This window comes from Lontra canadensis, unplaced genomic scaffold (assembly GCF_010015895.1).
Source record: "Lontra canadensis isolate GAN:19392208 unplaced genomic scaffold, GSC_riverotter_1.0 scaffold38, whole genome shotgun sequence".
NCBI lineage: Eukaryota > Metazoa > Chordata > Mammalia > Carnivora > Mustelidae > Lontra > Lontra canadensis.
The window spans coordinates 7,511,768-7,527,936 of record NW_022631032.1 but is presented as its reverse complement, the minus strand read 5'-3'; the positions used below and the strand labels follow the sequence as shown (position 1 = coordinate 7,527,936).

Here is a 16,169-nt window from a genome sequence, read left to right as displayed (position 1 = left end):
CATAGGGATTAATGGGGTGTGTGTGTGTGTCTGTGTGTGTCTGTGTGCTGGTGCATTGCTTTTGCTTTATATACTCTTCAACTTTACACATTTATTAAATTGTTACTATTTAATCCTCACATCAACCCTGTAAGGCTGATAAGAAGACATATTAAATCCACACACTGGGCTCCAGGTCCATGTAGACGGTGGCCCATTTCTGTACACACAGTGCACGTGCCAAGGCTGTGGGCCGCTCCCCTACCTTAGCTGTGGCTCCCTCGGTTCTTCAGGATCACTCTTCCTGTGAGCTCCATTCTTTTCCTGGGGAGCTCCTGGAGCAACATCCATATTCAGTGGCCCCTAGGAGAATAAGTTTAGTCTTTTGGTGATGAAAGCACTTAAGAAACTGCGTGGGCAAAATGAGGACACACTGAAGACCTGAGTGAATGAGACACCTCAGAGGAACAGTTCCACGTGTCATCCTCTTCAAGTGCAGAGTCAGAAATGAGAATCTTCTGCTCTAGGAGATTAACCTCCAACCTAAAACTCTAGATTAGATTTGGCCCCAGATTCTAGTTTTTTAATCTCTCCTCTTAAAAGCTGAAAGGCTTACCACTTAAAAGCTTATCTGCTTTCTTCTGGCAGAGGCTCATGCATTTTCCAGAAGCTGCTGTGATCCTTCTCTTGTTGGATTCCCCCTCCCAAACCACCTCCTCCTTCCCTGGCCTATTCATCTCTGTAACAATTCTCACTCCCAGTCTCCTGCTCTACCCTGTCAACAGCCCCACCTCTTTTGTTTCCCAGGGCCAAATCTTCCTATAGCTTTCTTATGTCATAAAGCAAAATCCACACTGTCTTAGCGTCAGAGTTCCAAAAGCCTCAGTCACCACTGTTTCCCATTGACTTTTTGATTTCTCTCCCACCATTTCACTGATGTTTTTCCTTCTCATCCCCCTTCACTCTTTGATTTTTCTAGGCCTTATTCCCATCTCAGCAAATGCTCTCCTCTTCTCTCTGACTTTCCTCCATCACACCTAATTAAACAGCCTACAGCACCAGCCTCTTCTGTGCTGCTCTTTACGTTTTACCATTGCACTCAATCTCTTAACACCTTCCCCAGCCTCTCGCCAGCTTCTTGCTCACCGTTTGCAGCTCCTGGACCTGCTTCTCCAAGACCGCGCAGTGATTAAAAAGCTCAGTATAGTGTTGCTGGTTCTCACGAAGACTCTGACTGGTATCACAGAGCTGAATTGAAAGGGTATTTTTCTCTTCGAGCAGCTGAGAGAACTGAAACAGAGGAAACAAGCAGTGCTTCAGAAGATGCTCCTGAATTTCAAATTTCTAATTGTTTTTAATATAAGACCTTTATTTCAATAATGGTAACACCAGCATTGTGTGTTCCTTCTAAGTAAGGAAACTCAGAACTTCCAACCAAAAGGTAAAACAATTCTGGAGGAGTCGTAGGAAACTTTATTTGTGGTGCACAGTACACCGACTGGGAAACCAGAAGGCAGAACCCCACAAGCAATCCAAGGGCACAAACTATCCTAGGTATGTAAAAGGAGAAAGCATAGGTCCAAGATGAAGTTCCTAACGAAGGACTTAGAAGTCTATATGAGACAGACCTGTCACCTAGAAATTCGTACAGCCTTAGTACTGGGCAGACTCTTCAATACTATAGAGTTACAAGTTACCAGTAAAGTAGAAAAAGAAATTGCTGTATGTGGGTGGGGGAAGGGGAAACAGAAGAAACCCTAAATCACCTGTGTATGTGTAAGAAACTACACTGGGTACAGCACACAGTGTAGACACACTCTCACAGGTGGAAATACTATAATCATTCAAAACAGGACCTTCCTTTACTACCTGAGTAACATCAGGGTTTGTCACTTCCTGACTAAGCAGCCCAGGCCATCTCTCACCATGTCAAAAACAGAAGATTATTTTTTTATATTGAGTGAAAAATTTACCCATTGTAGCTACTACCCAGTGATTTGAATTCAGTCCTCTAATGACATCACTTGTAGGCTGTCAAGTTTCAAGTTCTAGTTATGATTAACATCTGGAAACATTAACATCCATAGAGATGTCTCTCCGAAGTATCTACTACAGGATTGTATGCGTTATGTGAAGGGGAACTGGTGTAACTGGATGCATGTTCAATCTTTTTGTAAGTATTCTGGGTTAATATTTGTGTAAAAAAGTTGATGTAGGTTGCTGGAGGGGAGATGGATGGGGATGGGGTAACTGGGTGATGGGCATTAAGGAGGGCACTGATGTAATGAACACTGGGTGTTCAATGCAACTAGTGATGAATCTCTAAATTCTACTTCTGAAACAAATAATACACTATATGTTCACTAACTTGAATTAAAAATTTTTTTTTAAAAAGTTGACTCAATGTTCAAAGAGAAGAAGATACATTTTTCTAGATACTCTGACTGACTGGGAAGGACATTTGATGTATACAGAAAACTAGAATAAGAACTCCCCATTGGGGGGGGCACCTGGATGGCTCAGTGGGTTAAGCCTCTGCCTTCAGCTTGGGTTGTGATCTCGGGGTCCTGGGATTGAGCCCCGCATCGGGCTCTCTGCTCGGCGGAGAGCCTGCTTCCCTCTCTCTCTGCCTGCCTCTCTGCCTACTTGTGATCTCTGTTTGTCAAATGAATAAATAAAATTTTTATAAAAAAAAAAAGAAGAAGAAGAAGAAGAAATCCCCATGGGGATGCCTGGCTGGCTCAGTGAGTTAAGCCTCTGCCTTCGACTCAGGTTGTGCAGTGGGGGAGTCTGTTTCTCCCTCTCCCTCTGCCCCTCCCTCATGCTCCTGCTCTCTCCTTCTCTCTCTCTCTTTCTCTCATTCTCACTAAAGTAAATAAATAAAATTTTTCAAGAAAGAAAAAAATTAATACACATGGGATAACAAAAATATTTGCATAGCCAAATAAAAAATCAGAATGAATAAACTTACTTCTGAAGAAAAATTGACAAACAAAACAAATGACAAAAGAAAAAGAAATGAGCAGTGACCTGTCCAACATCATGTGGCTAACAGATGACAGACCAGGGCTCAAGCATGGTTCTTGCTTCCAAGTTTAGAGCTCTACCTACTCCGAGATGGCATCCCAACTGAAGGTTCAGCAAGGGCAGTGAAGCAGGTTATGGATTTTGGACGGGAGTATGAGCAGTTAGTAAAGAAAAGAATATAAATGTTTGAGAAGCAATACTAATCTTAAGACAGGTAGATGACAACTACTGGGTTCTGAGAGAGTAATATGATCTCCTAACAAAAAGTTAATTTTCCTGGCCACCAAATGGTACCAAAAAAACAAAAATAACCCCAAAACAAAAGCAAAAACAATTTCTCAGTATTGAAAAATACAACCCTATTTTTCTTTTACAAATCTAGAGGAGAAAGGATAGCTCTGTAAAGCTCATTGGAAGCAAAATCCCCTTAACTGGAGAAATCTAATTGCTTATAAGCCACCCTCATATAAGCCAGCTTTTATACTATTTGCATTACTCTGTTTCAGATTAGACAGATCCTAATAGTTTAGGTGTTGGCAAACAATGATCCAGGGTCTACTACATTTTTTTGGAAACAAGGTTTTATTGGAATATGACCGCTCTATTTGTTTATGCACCGCCTACGGCTGCTTTTGTGACACAACCACAAAGCTGAAAGGAGTAATAGTGGTGGCATAGCCTATAGACCAAAAATACTTACCATTGGGCCTTTAAGGGAGAGTTTGCTGACCTCTGTTCTAGCTCATGAACTGTTGTGCTTCAACATATCTACACTTGAAAACAGAATAGGAGGGACTAACCTAGACTGCATTATATCAATAGTCACTCCTTTAACGTTTTTAAGTTTTAGGTTATAAGTTTTTAAGTTTGTATTACATACAGACCTCCAACCATGCTGGCAGAAATATATATATACAGTCTGAGCATCCACAGAAAGAATTAGGGCATGGTTTGGAGAGGAACATTCTATGCTAATAGTCCATCTATAACAATCCAATTCTACGGCCCAAGAAGCAATTCTCCTAATTAGCTGGGACCCATTTAGAGTGAGGCTCTAAGCTCATTAGATGATATGCTCCATGAGGGGCTGCTATGTATACTAATATATGGCCAAGCTCACAGAAGGCAAATAATAGTTATTTGCTTGATGAATGAATGAATGAATGGATGACACTAGTGATAGAGATGCCTAAAGAACTCTTTCACACCCAGAATCACAGTGACCCAAAGTAGTATTCACATACTTTAAGCGATAGATATATAGTATATCTCAAAAAAGCTGTTAAAGAAAACATAACTTTATGAGCCAGAACCTAATATATAAATACATAAAAATAAAAGTTTCCCAAAACTAGACACTTTACTATACATTACGTAATTCCTACATATTTCTAATCTCTTTTATTTTGTTTTAGTAAAAACATTACTTGCACTACTTGCAACAGTCCCAAACTGGAAAAACCCTGAAGTCCTTTAACAGCAGAATAGAGAAACTATGGTATATGCCTACAATGCAATGTTACATAGCATGAGAATGGAAAAAATCATACTAACTACAAAACCATGGATGAATCTCACAATATAAATGAAGTAACGTAAGACAGAAGATATGATTCCATGCATCTGTAGTTCTAACAGTGTAGTAGTAAATAGAAAAGGACATGAAGGACTTCTGGAGTTCTGGTATGTTCTGATTCTTTTTTTTTTAATATGTTCTGATTCTTGATCTAGGTGCTGGTTATACAGGTGCCTTCACTTTGTGAAAATATGCTGTGTATTTATGATTTGTATGCTTTTTATATGTTTTACTTCAATAAAACATTTACATTAAAATATTTTTAGTTTCTACCCACTAAAATGACCTCTTCATCTACTAATAGCCCTAAATCTCAGGTTAAAAGAGATTAATTATTAAAAGACAAATGCCCAGGGTAATTTACAGTGATTTTCAGGAGAGAAACTGTAACAAGGCTGAGATAGGATCTAATTATGGAAAGAATGAGAACTGTATAGAAGCTGCTCTGGGGCCCCTTGAAAACTCCCAGACAATGATCCCAATAAAGGGTCTACAGTTTTATCCGTTCATTTGGATCAACAAACCTATTTTTAAAAATATAAATTTTTCTGCCAAAGTTAATAGTGTTTATCAGCTTCTGACACTTCAATGTCTATTAGCTAAATTTAACATCTAATACCGTCTACATAAGCTAGGTACCATGCTTTTCCAAATAGGTTATCATATTTATCTCAGAATGACCTCCTCCTAATACCTTAGGCAAATTACTTAATACCTCTGGGCTTTAGTTTCCCTATCTGTGATACAGCCTACCTATCTTTACCATTTTTGGATCACAGATTCCTCGGTGAACTGATGAGTTCTCATGATGATAAACTTAAACACACACACCCCCATACACACAAAAATTTGTATATAAATTTTTGGACATTCATAGCTTTCCTAGCAGCCAATTTTTGTACTCTAGAGCCTAAATGACCTTTTAAATCCCTTCTCATTCTAACAGAATATTAATATAATGTAATAATATGTTATATATATCTATAGATATAATAATATAGTAACATAGCTGGGTTCCTCTGAAGAAGGTAGAACTAGGGAGGTGCCACTCGATAATACTTTTGACTGGCCAGAGAGCAACAGGGAGTATAATCATTTGTAAGTGGGTAGGGGAGGAGAAGCAGTGAAGGAAGAAGAGAAGCCAGAGAATGAATGAGGAGAGAGAACAGAGATGTGAGAAGGCATCCAAGAGTAATTTTCTTTAATCATGCTTTGGGGAGATTGGCTCTAGGGATGAGATGGCAAAGTGGTTTTTCCATATAGAAATACATCCCAGGGGTATTACACGTAACTGGTGAAATGCTGAACACTACATCTGAAACTAATGTTGTATTAAGTGTTGGCTAATTTAATTTAAATTTAAAAAAAAACATTAAGAATAAAAAATTTAAGAGATGCCTGGGTGGCTCAGTTGGTTAGGCATCTGCCTTCAGCTCAGGTCTAGATCCCAGGGTCCTGGCATCAAGTCCCCCATTGGGCTCCTTCCTCAACAGGGAGCCTGCTTCTCTCTCTGCCTCCTGCTTGTATGCTCTCTCTCTCTCTGACAATTAAATAAAAAATACTTTTAAAAATCTTTAAGAAATTTTTTTTTAAAAATTAGAAAGGAAAGAAAAGAAAAGAAAAAAGAAAAGGAAAGGAAGGGGAAAAAAAGAAAGAAAGACATCCCATCTCTCCCACTATGCTTCCTCAGAGTATGTGGATGGGCATGGCTGGGATTTGGGGAAAAGATGGCTTCTTTAGTTAAAGAACATTAGACACCAGTGAGGTAGCCTACAAACGAAGTGAAATGAAGAACAGATCTCTCACTTCTATCCCTGCTATCTAATCACATCTGAAAAGCTTTCTTCCTCCTTCCTGAGACATTTTGTTGTTGCACACTGGTGAGAAACAGAGAGGAAGGTGTTGGGAGGATTTGTAGGGAGATACCTTAATATTACTAACAAGGAGTACAATGCTGGGGAGCAAGTCTTCCTAAAAGAGTTGGATTTTTCTTTTTATTCTTACTGAATAGATTTCTTCAAATCATTCCCAAGGATGCTCCAAGGATGAGGAAAAGGAAATGGCCCTCTGTCCAAAGCCTTGGGGTGAGCAACCCAGACTCCCAAGAAAAGTAAATGTTCTGCATCCTGAAATACGCTACAGCTACAAATTAGGCTTAATCAGTTTCTACTTACCTCCCGGCTTCTGGTCATGGAAATAAGAAACTGAATTCCAGTCTAGCAGGAAACACTTACCTTGCTGTTTAGTTGCTGAATTCTTAATTCTTTTTGGTGAATTTCCTTTAGGCTGTCATTGAGCTGAGTCCTAAGAAGTTCTGTCTCATAAACTAGGTTTTGTGATCCATCTAGAGATGCTGATGTCTCCGGGGATGCCTGCCAGGGTACAAACACTGATGAGATTCCCTCCTAATGCTGTTCATGCTTAATCCCTTCCCTCCATGAACTCTGTCCACCTCACAGAAGTCACAAGACAGCTTGCCTAAGAGTGGAAGATGGACGTTTGGCTTGCAGGAAGGTGATGCTTCCTGGGTGGTGGTTACCTCTGAGTAGCAACCAGCACTGAAATTACCCACCTGTCTTTGGTACTGTACTTTGAGGGCCTCAGTCTGGGAGGAAGGAGATCTCAATTCCCTCATAAGATTCTGCAGATGACTGAGCTGCTGATCTTTATCTGAGATAGCCATAAGGTACTGCTCCTTCATTCTCCTCTCCTGGGTTTCCCAGGAGCTCTTTTCCATCCTACAAAACACATAAAATAATCAAAGGCAAAAAAATACTTGTGATACAGAGATGAATAATTACATATTCAAAACAGTATTATGGGGGCGCCTGGGTGGCTCAGTTAAGCCTCTGCCTTCAGCTCAGGTCATAATCTCAGGGTCCTGGGATCGAGTCCCACATCGGGCTCTCTGCTCAGTGGGGAGCCTGCTTCCCCCTCTCTCTCTCTGCCTGCCTCTCTACTTGTGATCTCTCTCTCTCTGTGTCAAATAAATAAATAAAATCTTAAAAAAAAAAACAGTATTATAGGCTGTAGAAATTTAGTAAAGAAAACATACCACCAGAGAAAAATTTTATTATACATTGAACTGTAGAGCAAGATGATGAAGTTGAACTAATAAAAGGATTTCAACTGGCAGGACTGAAGATGATTTCATGGAAAAGCATTCCAGGTTCTGGGAACATACTAAACAAAAGACACAAAAATGAATATATAGACAAACAGACATACTGAATTTTGGAATTGTACCAGACAGTATATAAAGCGGATAAGGTAGGAAATAAGGATAGAGAAGTGAGGTTGGATCATGTGGGGCACTGAGTAGCATGCTAAATAAACCTTATTCTGTAAGCAATGGGAAACCACTTCAACTCTTCAGAAAGGTAGTGCCAGATGCAGACTAACATCACAGTTATGAAAATGCAATGCTACCCAGAGCAACTTACAGTGTTGAAGGAACTGGGTTCAAACAATGGATCTATCATAAACGAGGCATGAGACCCTGAGTCAAACTTCTTTTTTTTTTTTTTTTTTAAGATTTTATTTATTTATTTGTCAGAGACAGAGGGAGAGAGAACGAGCGAGCACAGGCAGACAGAGAGGCAGGCAGAGGCAGAGGGAGAAGCAGGCTCCCTGCCGAGCAAGGAGCCCGATGTGGGACTCGATCCCAGGACGCCGGGATCATGACCTGAGCCGAAGGCAGCCGCTTAACCAACTGAGCCACCCAGGCGTCCCTGAGTCAAACTTCTTAATCTCTCTGAATCTCACTGGTAAAATGGGAATAAACTATTTATTCCTTAGGATTATTCTAAGGATTAAATGAGACACTGTATGTTACACACCAAACACAGAGCCTGACATATCATAATCACCCAAAAAATATGAGCTGCTGATATTTCTATTTGTATTCACCAAATTTGGCCAAGAGGGAGGCTTCTGTTTGACCCCAGCTCATTTTTTTGTAGCACTAGGTAAAATTGTGTCTCTGCCACATTCTTTAGTTCTACTTCTCTCTCCACTCTGTCTAAAAGAACTCATTAGGATTGTAATCAAATCCCTGCAGCATCTCTTCACTTTGAATAGTACCCATGTCTCTATTTTTCCCAACAGTACAAGGTTTTGTTTGAATTGCATCTGACTTGTCTTTCACTCTAGAAATAGGGCAAAACAGTCCCTTCTTTTCTAAATGGCATATACTTGTTATGAAATAATCCTGCTTTTGCTAAGTCAGTTGGATTACAGCCAAAACTTTTGTCAAAAAAAGAGAGCCCAAACTTAGAAACTTAAAAAAAAAATTGTATTACAAGTAATTACATGTAATTGTAATTTGTAACGTAAATGTATTATAAAATGTAAATGTATTTACATGTATTACATGTAAAAGGCACAGGATTTTCAACACTTCCTTTGATATTTGTCTGTAAAAAATGAGCGAGAACAATTAGAGTGGAATGCAGAAGAAAGATCATAATTTTCCATAAAAGCTTCAAGCTGCCATTTTTCTGGAAGGTGGTTAGGGTGTGGAAAGAGATGCTCACTGGAAAATAGGGCCTAAGGAACAAAGCTGATTACCTCATAGAATTCAGCCATAAAGGAATATAACTCATTTACTCTGCTTACATAACACAGCACAGAAACCAGAGCAGAATAAGCAAACCAGTAGCCAAAGGGGTTAGAGAAAGGTTATGGTATAAATCCAGGCTCTCCTAATAAGCCAACCCTGAGGCTAACAGCCAAACCAAAGCTTGAAGAAGATGTTCCAGCTTTTTCATATTTGAAAAGTTAATTTCCCCAAAGTAGATCAAGAGCAGAAGACTGAGGTCCTGAAGATATTCAGCTAAAGAAACTGGTCTTAAACCATAAGAGACTTAAATCCCACAAAATAAACTGAGGGTTGTTGGGTTGGGAGAGGATGGTTGGGTTATGGACACCGGGGAAGCTATGGTGAGTGCTGTGAAGTGTAAACCTGGCAATTCACAGACCTGTACCCCTGGGGCTAATAATACATTATATGTTAATAAATTTTTTTTTTAATTTTAAAAAAAGAACTAAAATATTGACTTTTGGAAACATGAAAGGTTTTGTTTCTATAAGGTCTATTAACCCTTTGCAATGTGTTTATTTCTTTTATCTTCAATTAAAATTTATTCCATTTGGAAAAAAAAAAGAAACTGGTCTTAAAGTCAGCGAATCAAACCTATGTCCTCATTTTCTTCTTCCTTCTAAACATGAAGTATCTTCCTCTCTATCCCCTTAAAATTTACTTCTACTCTAGATATTATTAATTACTTTTCTTCAAAATTGCTCAAATGTGAGATGAAGAGAGAAAAGCTAACGGAAAGGTAAATAGGGGATAGAAGGGAGGTAAAAAATCAATAGACTAGAAATCATTTTTTTCTCTTCTCTCCACCCAGTGATAATGAAATGCCCTTCTCCACAACCCTCTAGTGGTATCAATGGAGCCCATGTATGGAGCTTAGTCGTCTAGTCTCACCTAACAGTAATTATGCACTGCTTCCCCCTCAACTGCAGCTGATAGTGGAGTACAGGTGGGGAGCCTGGACTTCTGCCTCTTCCTGGCAATATCAAGGCACCTCTTCCCCTGCAGCATCAATGAAGGCTGAGTAGGGAGCCCACTGGACTTCACCCACCATCTAGCAGTAAAGTATCAGTGGAAACCTACTAAAGCAGAGGATTTAAGTAAGACTTAAGAGTCTTATAATATATAAAATGTTCAGGATACAACTGAAAATCACTCATCATACTAAGAATCAGGGAAGTCATGACTTGATGGAGAAAAGAAAATCTACAGATAACACGGAAATGAAAGAGATGTTGAATTATATGTTATAGAATTATATAAGGATTTTAAAGCAGCCACCACAAAAATGCTTCAACAAGCAATTACTAACACACTGAAAACAGAGAAAGCTTCACATTTCTCCAAAGAAGATACAGAGATAGACAACAGACACATGAAAATATGTTCAGCCTCATAATCTTCAGAGAAATGCAAATCAAAACCCCAATAAGGTATCACCTCACAGCAGTCAGAATCATAAAAGACAAGAAATAGTAAGTGTTAGTGAGGATGTGGAGAAAAAGGAACCTTCAGGCACCGTTGCTGGGAATGTAAATTGGTGTAGCCACTATGTAAAACAGTATGAAGGTTCCTCAAAAAATTAAAAATAGAATACATACAACCCAGTAATTCCACTACTGGGTATTTTCACAAAGAAAATCAAACACTAATGCAAAAAGATATATGCATCCTTATGTTCACATTATACAGCATTATTATTCACATATATTCAGCATTATTTATAATAGCCGAGATTCAGAAAAGACAAATACCATATGATTTCACTTATATATGGAATCTGAAAAACAAAGAACAAATAAACAAAAAAAAGAAGTGGACTCATAAATAGGCGAACAAACATGATTGCTAGAGGAGAGGGGGGTTGGAGGATGCGGAAAATAGGTGAGAGGATTAAGAGGGACAAACTTTCAGTTATAAAATAAATAAATCACAGGAATGAAAAGTTCACCATAGGAAATATACTAAATAATACTGTAATTACTTTGTATGGTGACAGATGGTAACTACACTTATCATGGTGAGCACTGCATATGCATACAATTGTTGAATCATTATGTTGTACAGATGAAACTTATGTTACTATTATTCAATTTAAAAAAATAGAGAAAACCTCAGTGAAGAAATAAAAGATAAAAAGAAATGGATGGAAATTTTAGAACTGAAAGTGATGAAGAATCAAGAATCAGTGAATTTGAAGACAGAACAACAGAAATTATTGAATCTGCTTAAAGAGAAAAATAATCATTAAACTGGATGTCATTAAAAATAAAAAGACCTTATTGAGAAGAATGAAAAGATAAACTGCAAACTGGGAGAAAATATTTATAAGCCATCTATCTTACAGAGAACTTATACCTAGAACATATAAAGAACCCTCAAAACTCAATAGCAAAAAATTAACAACCCAAATAAAAAACAGATAAAACACATGAACAAACATTTCATCAAAAAGGACATATGGATGCCAAATAAGCAATTAAAAAATGTTCAACATTATTAGCCATTATGCCAATTAAAACCACAATGAGATTGCTTGACACACCTATTAAAAAATTAAAATATAGTTACAATATCAAATGCTCACAAGGATATAGCATTTGATATTGAAACTGGATCACTCATATATTGCTGGCAGGAATATAAAATGGTACAGTCATTCTGGAATATAATTTTACAGTTTCTTGACAACCTAAACAGATACTTACCATACAACCTAGCATTTGTACTCCTGGACAACAATCTCAGAGAAATGTAAATTTATTGTCTACATAAAAACCTATACACAAATGTTTATAGCAGCTTTATTAATAATAACAAAATCAGAACTAACACTCATGGGTGAATGGTTAAAGTAGTACATTACACCATGAAACACTGTTCATCAATAAAAAAGAATGAACTACTGATATATGAACAATGTCAATGGACCTCAAGGGCATTATGATATGTGAATAAAGGTAATTTCAAAAGGTTACAAATTGTAGGATTCCACTTAAAACACTGTAAGTTAACTAACTGGAATTTAAATAAAAACTCAAAAAATACTCTCAAAAATGGCACAATGATAGAGATGGAGAACAAATTAGTGGTAGTCAGAGTAAGGGACACTAGCATGGGGAAAAAGATTATGACTGTAAATTAGTACCACAAGGGATATTATTTGTGGAAATGGAGCACTTGTGTATCTTGGCTGTCGTGATGATTACATGTATTTACACATATGAAAAAGTATACACACACACACACACACACACACACATACTTGAGTGAAGGTAAAATTGATGAAATCTGAAGAAGGTCTTTGAATTGCACCCATGTCATTTCCTGATTTGGGTATACTATAGTAATGTAAGATATTAGCATTGGTGGAAACTACATGAAAGGTACACAGGAGCTCCCTGTATTATTTTTGCAACTTCTTATAAAACTATAATTATTTTATAATAAAAAATTAAAAAAAAAAGAAACCTAAAAGAAAAGGGTCAAAAAGCAGGGATGATCATACCTGAGCTGATGCAGCTCATGCTGCCAGGAGAGATTTTCCTGCCTTAGCTCTTCTTGCATTATCTGAAAATTTTTTGTCTTATCTTGATACTCCTGAAGTCGAGCCTTCAGTGGACGTAATTCAGTGATTTCTTGGTTAATCTGTAAGTACTGTTGCTGCAGATTCTTCAATTCCTTCAGCTTTAACCAAAGGGAAAGTAAAAGGGTGATTCAGCACGTCTCATTTACCAAGCTCTAAGTCATCAACAGCTCCCTACAAGTCAGTCAGACACCACAACATACTGTCAGCACCTAACAAGTTCATTAACATATATTTGCAACACAAATCTCTAAAACGGTGAACTAAAGAGAGCCACCATCAAGGCTACAGTGTCTGACCATTCCTGCAACTGTACCCCAGGCCCCTCCTCCCAAGGTCTTAGGTTGACTCTAGATCTAAAGCTCAGACATAGGACAGACTTAAAGGACCTACAGTTTCTTTGTAGGTGTTAACTCCCCAGAACAAGAAATGTAAAGACAACTTGACTTTCTATTTAGCTCTGTGCCCTATTTAGGCTCTTAAACTTTCTTATATGGGTATCAACCTTAATTTAGCTTAGCTGATGTTGACTATAAAAAGAAGGTAGCGATGCCCAGGCTCAGTGGTTTAAGAGCACTTACTTGGGCTTTGGGGTCCAACATCCTGCCCACATAGGTTATGTGACCTGGTACATATTCCTTACACCCCTAAGCCTTAATTTCCCATACCTATAAAATTTCCCTTATCTTAATTTCCCTTACCTCCCTTATGGTACTTAGATTATGAGAACTAAATGAGAAAATTAATGGCGATGGTGGTGATGGTAATAATGATGATGATGATACAATGATGATGGACTTGCCTTTAATCAACAAAACTGCCTATCTACATTCCAGGTGCATCTTCAAATTCTTTATCCCCAGCACTCATTAAAAGCTTGGTAGTAAGAAATAATGTTAGGACATCTGGATTAAAAGGGGGCCTTGAACACGCGTCTCTTTCACCCACTCTTGGAAACATCATTAAAGCCACAATAAAGGCATCATTTTATAAGCATAAAACACAAGAACAGGAAGAACAAGAGAGGAGTCAGCAGCAACAAAATTAATTTTGGAAGCTGAAAAGCAGATGCATAAGTAGTAACTGACTTAACAGATCTGGGAAAGCCAAATCTTAAGCTGGCAGTAAGGAAAGCCAAGAACCAACAGAACTTACTCTGCAGAATCTTCAAAAGGCTCAGGAATTAACAGCACCAGGTACCTCTGGAGAAGATGGTGATGGGGGTAGGGAGAAGGTGGTAGCTGAAATAAGGAGGATTAGATGAAAGCTGCTTAAAAAACAACTGCATCCCTAAATACTCTCCTCAGTTGCACATCTTTTGTTAACTCTAACAGACAACTAGAGTTTTATTCTTTGGAGAAGGCAAAAGTTGTCTCTGGACCATTAGATACCAGGCACAACTGAAGGTAAAGGTACTGCTCTAAAACAACGGTGATCAAGTAAATATATGCCTCCTAAATTCTTGAACCCTTCCCCTATTCAACATGGACAGTGCTGGCACCCAGGCCTTTACCATCCATGCATGAAATGATAAGTCTTCTCTAGAAAATCTAACCAGCCTAAGAGGAACTGAAGATACCAAGACTGGGACTACCCAGAGAAAGCTCAGCAACATCACCCTGCAATCACCAACCTCACAGTTGGTAAGCCCCATTCACAAGATTTTTAGACCTTATCCTTAAACATGAAGAGTAAATCAAGGGTTAACGCTCATCAGAGAATGGCTATCACTAAGGCTAGGATGAAAAGAACTAGAACAAAAGTAATTCAAAAGAGCTTAGCAGGGGAAAGAATATAATATACCTGAAGACTTAAGAGAGACTATTAGAAATCAGAAAAAAATAGCAGAAAAAAATATTAAAGAAAATTTCATTATAAGAAAACATCAAAGAACAAAATTGCCACCACTATTTTTGGAGAGATAAGAAAAAGAAAAAAAGAAACCCTCAGAAATTAAGAACATGATAGCAAAAATGAAAACCTCAATATGGGGCTCTAAAGATAAAGGTGAGAAAATCTTCCCAGAGTATAGCCAAAAGACTAGGAATGTAACAAAATTATACAACCAAACCAGAAGGTCCTAAATCTAAATAACTGGCTTTTCAAGGGAAAAAAAAAAAAAAAAAAAAAGACAACAGAGAAAAAGGATGGGGGAATATTGGTAAAACATAATTGAAAAGAATCTCCCAAAATTGATGAATATGACTTCTTAGATTCAAAGGACTAGACACAATGATGAATGAAAATAGACCCACATCAAAGTACATTGTCATAAAATTTCAGAATACACAGGACTAAAAACTTCTATACATTTCCAGAAAAAGATGAGAGAAAAGGAGACAGAGAAAAAGAGATAAAGAAACAGATCAGATTTAAAGATTAGGGAACAAAATAGCTTTAGACTTCTGCACCACAATGTAAACTAAAAGGTAACAGACCTAAGTCTTCACAATTTTGAAGGGGAATTATTTTCAGCCTAGAATTCTATACCCTGCCAAACTATCAATCAACTATGGGAGGTGAAAAGACATTTTCAGTAAATTTACCTCCCCTGTATCTTTTCTTAGGGAGCTACTAAATGATTTCTTTCAACAAAATGACACAAAACCAAGATGAGGAAGACGTGGAATAGAAGAAACAGGAGATCTAACAGAGGACAGATGTGAAGGGAGCTATCCTAGGATGAAAACAGTAACCTGGTTCATGTAAGAATAAGAAAGCGACTCCAAATTTTCTTCATAAATACAAAATTGATAGGAATAAACATCTTAACAGGATATGTGAATAAATGGCAATAAACCTGGAGTTAAATTACATTGATGAATACAAAGAAAACGAAATAACAACAAAAACAGTTATTAACTCTAAAGGGGAAAAAGATGCTGAGGAAAATAAAAATAACATGTCTCAGCTCTCATTTGTAGTCCTAAAAATGTAAACATTGATATAAACATAAATATTAAACTAACCAAAATTTAAATTACATCAGAATGGGGAAGAGACTGTATATTGAGTATGTGCATATGCACTGTGGAAGGGGAGAAAAGAGAACTAAACCCCGTTACCATAAAAGAAAATCAATAGCTAATGCAAAGAATGAAAACCCAAGATGCATTATAAGTATGATATCTAGACACTGAGAAAACACCAAAACAATAAGAGAGTTCAAAGTAAACTGCCTTGGGAGAAAGAGAAAGAGTTGGAGTACAGGTGTTGTTTGTTTTTCTCATCAAACATGCAGAATTCAGTGACATGCTGAATTTAGTGACATATATATAACTTTATTCTTTAAACAATAGACTTTTTATGCACTAAATGTATTCTTTATTCCCTCCTCTAATCCAGATACTCTAAATGTTAATCTTAAAATAGACCAGATCACCAGAAAGCTGTGTGTCTGGGAC

At 37.6% G+C, this 16,169-nt stretch overlaps 1 protein-coding gene across 5 annotated transcripts in view; it reads right to left on the bottom strand.

Annotated features, from left to right (window-relative positions):
- The window catches only part of GOLGB1 (golgin B1), a 108,295-nt gene that overhangs the window by 3,543 nt on the left and 88,583 nt on the right, over nt 1-16,169 (bottom strand). For 3 of the 5 annotated variants that reach the window (XM_032869556.1, XM_032869558.1, XM_032869557.1), the window contains 5 exons: nt 12,688-12,866; nt 7,155-7,320; nt 6,817-6,954; nt 1,126-1,269; nt 245-342 (listed from right to left, as the gene is read on the bottom strand). In XM_032869556.1, the coding sequence (XP_032725447.1) occupies nt 245-342; nt 1,126-1,269; nt 6,817-6,954; nt 7,155-7,320; nt 12,688-12,866 (725 nt within the window). Of the gene's footprint in view, nt 1-244; nt 343-1,125; nt 1,270-6,816; nt 6,955-7,154; nt 7,321-12,687; nt 12,867-13,920; nt 14,007-16,169 lie in introns of those variants that run through there. The other 2 variants (XM_032869559.1, XM_032869561.1) reach the window with 2 other exon arrangements.